The 6450-nt window shown below is 51.7% G+C and overlaps 2 protein-coding genes and 1 long non-coding RNA gene across 3 annotated transcripts in view; 1 reads left to right on the top strand and 2 right to left on the bottom strand.

The window, feature by feature from the left end:
• Per1 (period circadian regulator 1) overlaps positions 1-1287 on the bottom strand; it is a 15273-nt gene extending 13986 nt beyond the window's left edge. Inside the window, exon 1 of the mRNA XM_010614930.3 lies at positions 1121-1287. The gene's annotated coding sequence lies outside the window, so the exon portion shown is untranslated. The remainder of the gene's footprint in view (positions 1-1120) is intronic.
• Positions 1288-1856: 569 nt separating this feature from the next.
• Positions 1857-3061, top strand: LOC117285855. The gene is made up of 2 exons (XR_004516944.1): positions 1857-2003; positions 2486-3061. It is a non-coding gene; the product is annotated as an uncharacterized LOC117285855 (long non-coding RNA).
• A 1181-nt stretch (positions 3062-4242) lies between these two features.
• Vamp2 (vesicle associated membrane protein 2) overlaps positions 4243-6450 on the bottom strand; it is a 4740-nt gene continuing 2532 nt past the window's right edge. Inside the window, exons 3-6 of the mRNA XM_010615020.1 lie at positions 5944-6315; positions 5328-5486; positions 5191-5242; positions 4243-4655 (exon numbers count right to left, since the gene is read on the bottom strand). Of these exons, the coding sequence (XP_010613322.1) occupies positions 4639-4655; positions 5191-5242; positions 5328-5486; positions 5944-6315 (600 nt within the window). The 3' untranslated portion in view covers positions 4243-4638. The remainder of the gene's footprint in view (positions 4656-5190; positions 5243-5327; positions 5487-5943; positions 6316-6450) is intronic.

Raw genomic sequence — 6450 nt, 5'->3', positions numbered from 1 at the left:
ATATATATATATATATATATAGCCCAGCATTGTGCTAAGCACTTAGCATACATTAATTTTATTTAATTCTCAGAATAATCCTGCAAGATGGGTATTATTGCCCCTCTTCCATGGAAGACAACTAAGGCTCTCTAAACTTACATGAATTATCTGCCTCATAACCCATGGGGCCAAGGGTTCATATCTAATCTCTAATGATGGCTTGTCTTTGGCTTCAAACCCTTCAGGGACCCCTGAGTTGTTACCCAACCTCTAAGATGCATTCCAGCACTGGCAAACCTGGCCTTCCCAAATATCCAGCTGATTCTAAGTTTAACACCTGGAACACAGACTCCATCCAACCTCTCTCGCGCTTGGGCTAATTTGAGACTCTTTGTACTCCCCATACGTTCATCATAGCCATCTTCAAATGCTCATAAAGTCCTTGAAATCACCCTAGTAGCCCCCAGCCCACGTGATTTCCTAGGAACCTCACTTCACTGCTTCACCTTATCCCAGGCCATTTGTATAGATACCAGAGCACTCTCCTGGAGCCTCCCCAACTCCAGCAGCTTAGGAAGAGGGTTCTTCCTCTCAGAACCCAACAATTGTTCTCCCCTGTCTCTGAGACCCAAATCATCCCCTTTACACATAAGAAAGACATCCAGAGCCATGATGAGATTGGCTCTGCATCACCCAAATCAGCACACGACCGTTTCTAAAATCCCACGCCAACACTTTTGCACCCTCCTACCTGTCCTACCAGTCTCCCTCCAGCCTCCAAACCTCTGCCTCTTCCACGTGCTTAAGGCACCTTCTCAAACCTCAACCACGGACTGGCACACCCACCAGCTCCCAGTAACTCCGCAGGAGCAGGGGCTCCTTCAGGTCGCTGAGGGCTTCTGGACCCAAGAATCGGTCCAGCACTCCTGGATGGTAAAGGATCTGATGTCAGTAACTCAACTCCATCCCTCTAGAGCTGAGTTCGCAGTCCTTTTTCTCCACAATCACCAGAGCTCCCATCAGGTGATCGCACATTCGCATGATTCCCTCACTCCATTAACACTCCTTCTAACACACCCACAGAACCCAGGAAAAACCCATATCGTCCGCCTCTGAACTCTCCCCGTTGGGCACTTACCGTTTGCAGAGCAAGCAGAAGCCAGATTTCTTCGCGATTGGGACTAAGGTAGCTCCTCCGAAGACTCCTCCAGGTCCGCCTACCGTCCGAGCTGCCCCGCCCCCAAAATTTATTGGGTTAAAGAAGCCAACCCATGCCCCGCGCCGCGTGCAGCCGCTCAGCCTCCGCAAAGCTTCCATTGGGAATTCAGGTCTCAGTCTTCTTCCCATTGGTCTGCATAACAACCGGTAGTGCTAGATACACGTGAGGGACGGGCCGCCCCAGCGCGACGATTGGAAGTCTGACCGGAAGCCACGCCCCCACTCAATTCTGAAGTTCTTACTGGTTGCTAGGACCAACCCCGACCCGCCTAGATCCGTGGCGCAAAAGCCAGGCCTGTCCCCCAAGCTTTCTCATAGGCTGAGCGAACTCAGAGATGTAGAGGACACGTGCCGGCAGCCTCACGCGGCAACTTGTTTACCCAAAAGTTGGGGATTTTCCTTGACGACACTTACCCAGGACTGCGGAGTCTGCGCAGGCGCATCAAGTTTGACCTACACGCAAGCGCAGAAGTGAGGGGCGACAGCGTGGGTGGGGACACTACGCGGAGATCTGAGAGTGAAACGGCGAGCCTCTGGCCCTGGACCAACCCCCACATACACACATCACTGATGCTCCAGAGCCGAAGACACTGTTGGGGTGAATTGGTCTTTACAGTTTAGTTCCTGATGACGATGAAGCTACCGCTACCGGGAGTGTTTCTTGTGCCTCAAAGAGATTGTCTCACTACCCACACCACCACAAATGACACTGAGATCCAGAGGTTAAATAATCTGCCCGAATTATCACGCTAGTCATTATTGGGGCTAAAATTTGAACCTGGATTCCTGACACCATATTGAAGGTGTGTCCTAAGTACTATGGAAAGAATCCCTAAGTCTTCAGGGATTCAGAAATTAAAAAGCACAAAGCCCTAGCATAAGGCAAGTCCTTGAAATAGGTGGAAGTTATAGTGTGTACTTAACTACAAGAATTACCTGTGCCCTTAGGACTGCTGAATTGGAATCTCCAGGGATGAGGCTGAAAAACCTATTTTAAAAAGCATCCCTAGCAGTCTTAGGGGCTAGCAGGTTAGGGAAATATTACTAGTTTTCCTGTACTACTGGATCTTCATTGCTGCAGCCCTAAGAGGTCAAGCCTATGACTCACCCAGTGCCTGGGGATGGTACATCAAGAAGTTGGAGGCTACAGGAATTCTGGGTAGGATCTGGTGTCACAAGTCATAGCACAGAGTGCAAGGGTAGGATACTATCTAGTCAACCCCATGCCATAATCTGCTGGGTATCCATGTGGATTTTTTCAACAAATATTAACCAATTCCTCTAGATGCTGGCACTGTGCTAAGCACAAAAGGGGAAAAATGTCATTTAATGGCTACCGACTTCAGACCTAGGAGGAATGATCACAGGAGCGAGTACAGCATCTTGGCGCTAAATCTAGGAGAGGAGTCAACACCAGAAGCACAACGCAGCAAAGAATGGGAATGAAGGACTGGGAAGCCCATACTGCAGGGTTCACCAGGCTGGATGTGCGGGGTCATTACACTTCCCATTTACCATGGTGCCCCCACCATGGCCACTTTAGGAATCACACTTTGTACTATCCAAGGTCAGGGTCTTCTCCTGCAAAGCCCAGATCCTTTGCAATTATGTTTTCAACTTCCCTGTAACCCTTCCCATTAATAAGAAGAATCTTAGAACAGACACCAGCTGGTTACTCATTACACATTTATTGTACATTTTCACAATCTGGATGCGCCACAGAATTGGGGGCATGGGGGTGAGGGAAGAGGGAAGGCAGGGGACACTGGGATATTATGGGGGGGTCTAGAACACAGTACCCCCACCCCCAGCATCTCTCCTACCCTTTCACACCACAACTTAGATCTCTCTGCTCCCCCTCCACACAGAAAACCTGGAGTGTGAGAGGAAGAGATTGGGGGCCCCCTCCAGTGGCAGGTTAAGGGACTGTATCCTCAGACCCCTAAATTTGTGCCATTTAAAAAGACATTAGACCTTTGCTCTGTCACTTCACCTAATGAGAGGACAGCTCTCCCCACCCCACCCCCACCCCCCAGGCTGCACAGCCCTGGAGAGGGGCAAGAATCCCTGTCATCCAGCAAGTCCCGTACACACATTGGCAGTGACTAGTACCCCCACCCTGAATACAGAAGGGCAGTCAGAGGAGCTGGGCAGTGATGGGGGCAACACGCCCCAAATTGGGAAGAAAGGTTTTCAGTCCAACCTCCAACAGGGATGAGGCCAGAGATTTTAGGCAGGAACTGGGGGGATTCTCTGCCCTGCGCCACTCCTCCCCAAGGCAGTGATGACCCCCACACACACATACTGGCAGCCACCCCTCCCAAAAGAAATCAGATTGTGGCCAACCCCCAACTCTCCTGGTGGGAGGAGGAGGTGGTTCAGGCAGATGGGAGGGAGGGAGACCCCACGGGAATGTCAACTGAGTGCCCCACATGAAAACTGGGGAGCAGGAATGTAGGGAGAAACCCCAAGTGGCAGAATTATTGGTCCATCACAGCACACTAAACTCCAAGACACTTACACACCAGCTGGCGGGGGGAGGAGGATACAAGAGGTTTGGGAAATGGGGGTAGGAGAGGCAAACTGGACTAGAGGAGTGGGAGGGGGCAATTCTGGGAACCAGACGGTCTGGTTCTCTAAAAGCCCAGGCTCCCCTCCACCTGCAAGTAATGTCGTGCAAATGAAAGTGTGATACAGGGACCAATAGGTACTAACTCCTCAGTAAAAAAGAAACACAGGCTGGGCCAGGGATTTAGCTCAATGGTTCCACCGCCTGCCTTGCAAGCTAAAGGAGCCAAGTTTAATCCCCAGTACCAAAAAAAAAAAAAAAGAAAGAAAGAAAGAAAGAAACACAGGTTGAGAAAAGAGTGACAACTAAAATTAAATTTTTTAAAAAGGCTGTCGGTATGCAAATGTATGCTAATTAACATACTGGAAGCTCCCAAACCTTGGGAATCTTAGGACCAAGAAGGGCCAGTCTCAGAACCTACCAATGGATGCAAAGATGCACCTAAGGAGGCCTGGACAGGTGCTTTTTGTTTGGGGGGATTTTGCATGGAGGGGAGGCATGGGGCATCAGTTAAAGGAGGAAGAAGGAGAGAAGAGGGACTATTGCATAGCAGATGCAAATGAAGGGACTTGGGGCTGGTCTGAAGAGAGGGAAAGGGAAGGAGAGAGAGGAGATGATAGGAACCTCAGGAAGGGGCGTTAAGGACAACCGGAAAAATCTTCTAGTAATAAAACTACAAACAGACCAAATATATATAATATTATATATGTATAAATAACAGCTGGCTATTTACAGGGGGCATACACACGGACACACACACACACACACGGATCCAGGGGAGGGGGGCTGAAAGATATGGCTGAGAGGTGGAGGAACGGCTGGGGGTGGGGGAGAGGCCCTTCTCTAGGCAGGGCTGACTCCTCAGGGATTTAAGTGCTGAAGTAAACTGTGGAGAGAGGGTAAAAGAAAGAGAAAGAGAGGGGGCAGAGAAAGAGAAAGAAAGCAGTGTGTCAGGCCTGGCCCTATTCCAATCCTCCCCGCTCCCCAGCTGGCTGATGTCCCTTTCCCTCTCCTGGCCTCAGTTTCTCCCTTTGCAAAACAAAGGGGCTGGACAGATGGATTCCTTCAATTCCATGGTATGGCATTGGGGATACACCCTCTTAGTAAGACTACAAGTGCTCACATAGTGAGTAATTGGCTTCCTGGTCATATCTTAAGCCCCTAGGTCTTTTCTGTCATCTTCTACCCAATTCCAGGATTCCCAGACCAGGATCTTTGGCCTAAAGGGTCCTCAATGGAACACTGGGGCCCACTAGCTTTCCTGTCTCTAAAATCTTAAAAGATGACTCAGGACTGCCATTAGCAGCTATATAAGTCTTTTTGTTGAAAAGTAAAAACTAGGTTAATGACCTTCAAAACCCAGAATTCACAGGGAAAACCTCTCCAGAGAAAGGGCCCTGGCCACTCCTGCCCCCACTCACCGATGATGATGATGAGGATGATAGCGCAGATCACTCCCAAGATTATCATCATCTGGGGTGAGAAAAAAGGTCAGTAAGACAATCCATGACATCCTCCTCATTCACCCCACAGTACTCCTCCCTGCCTCTACCCTTACCTTGAGGTTTTTCCACCAATATTTGCGCTTGAGCTTGGCTGCACTTGTTTCAAACTGGGAGGCCCCCGCCTGGAGTGCGTCTGCGCGGTCATCCAGCTCTGAGAGCTTCTGGTCCCGCTCCAGGACCTTATCCACATTCACCCTCATAATGTCCACCACCTGGGGGAGGGGCCACGAGATGGGGTGCATGCCAAAGGCCGCCTCAAGGGAGGCACTTCTCCGACATGTGCCCACTGTGTCACACATGGAACATATACCCTGATGCTGCCAGGCTAACATGCCAAGAACATACACAGAACATGTCTGGCACACCTGGAAACATTCGAGGAGCACAGATCAGGGGTACGCTGGCAGCCAGACATCTCAGATATCACAGTAGCACCCTAAGCCTCAGACAACCTGTCCATCACCAGAGCACACCTGCCCAGGCTGGCACACCCTGGGCTAGCACAGCTTTTTAACATCCCAGAGCTCTTCTAAGTTTGTGCTCACAGCGCAACAGGGATAGGGCATGGCATGTCTTTCACCCCAAATCCACAGACCCACAGACCCCATACATGTCCGTCAGCCCCAAGGTCCTCCGATGCTGCTTCCCACTCACAACCCCCACACTCACCTCATCCACCTGTGCCTGGGTCTGCTGCAGTCTCCTGTTACTGGTGAGGTTTGGAGGGGGTGCAGGGGGGCCACCCTCTCCAGCCGGGGCGGAAGGGGGGGCGGTGGCAGCGGTAGCAGACCTGAGGACCAGGAATTGACTAAGATCCTGGGCCTGGAGCCTCCGGCCCTGCGGCCTGGGGCTCCGCCCATCCACCTGTCCATCCTTTCTCCCTTCAGTCCTTTTCGGGAAGGGGACCCGATGGGAGCCCCGGTCACCCTCTAGCCCCGCTGCCGATGCGCTGCGTGACCTTGAGAGAGGCCCCCTTCCCCCTCTGGGCTTCAGTCTCCCCGAGTGCCAAATGAGAGCGACCTCGCAGACGTGGTCCAGGGTCTACCCGCAAAGACTGGCAGCCGTGGTGACAGGGGCGGGGCGAGCGGGCGGACACTGGGTCCGTCGGCTCCTCTCCCTTGCACGGCCATCTGCCCGCCTGCTGTCCAGGAACGCGGGTCTCCCCAGCCCGGCGCA

The sequence above is a fragment of the Fukomys damarensis genome, unplaced genomic scaffold, assembly GCF_012274545.1.
Source record: "Fukomys damarensis isolate Sample0158 unplaced genomic scaffold, DMR_v1.0_HiC HiC_scaffold_13, whole genome shotgun sequence".
Taxonomy (NCBI): Eukaryota; Metazoa; Chordata; class Mammalia; order Rodentia; family Bathyergidae; genus Fukomys; species Fukomys damarensis.
This window is presented reverse-complemented; position numbering and strand designations above follow the sequence as displayed.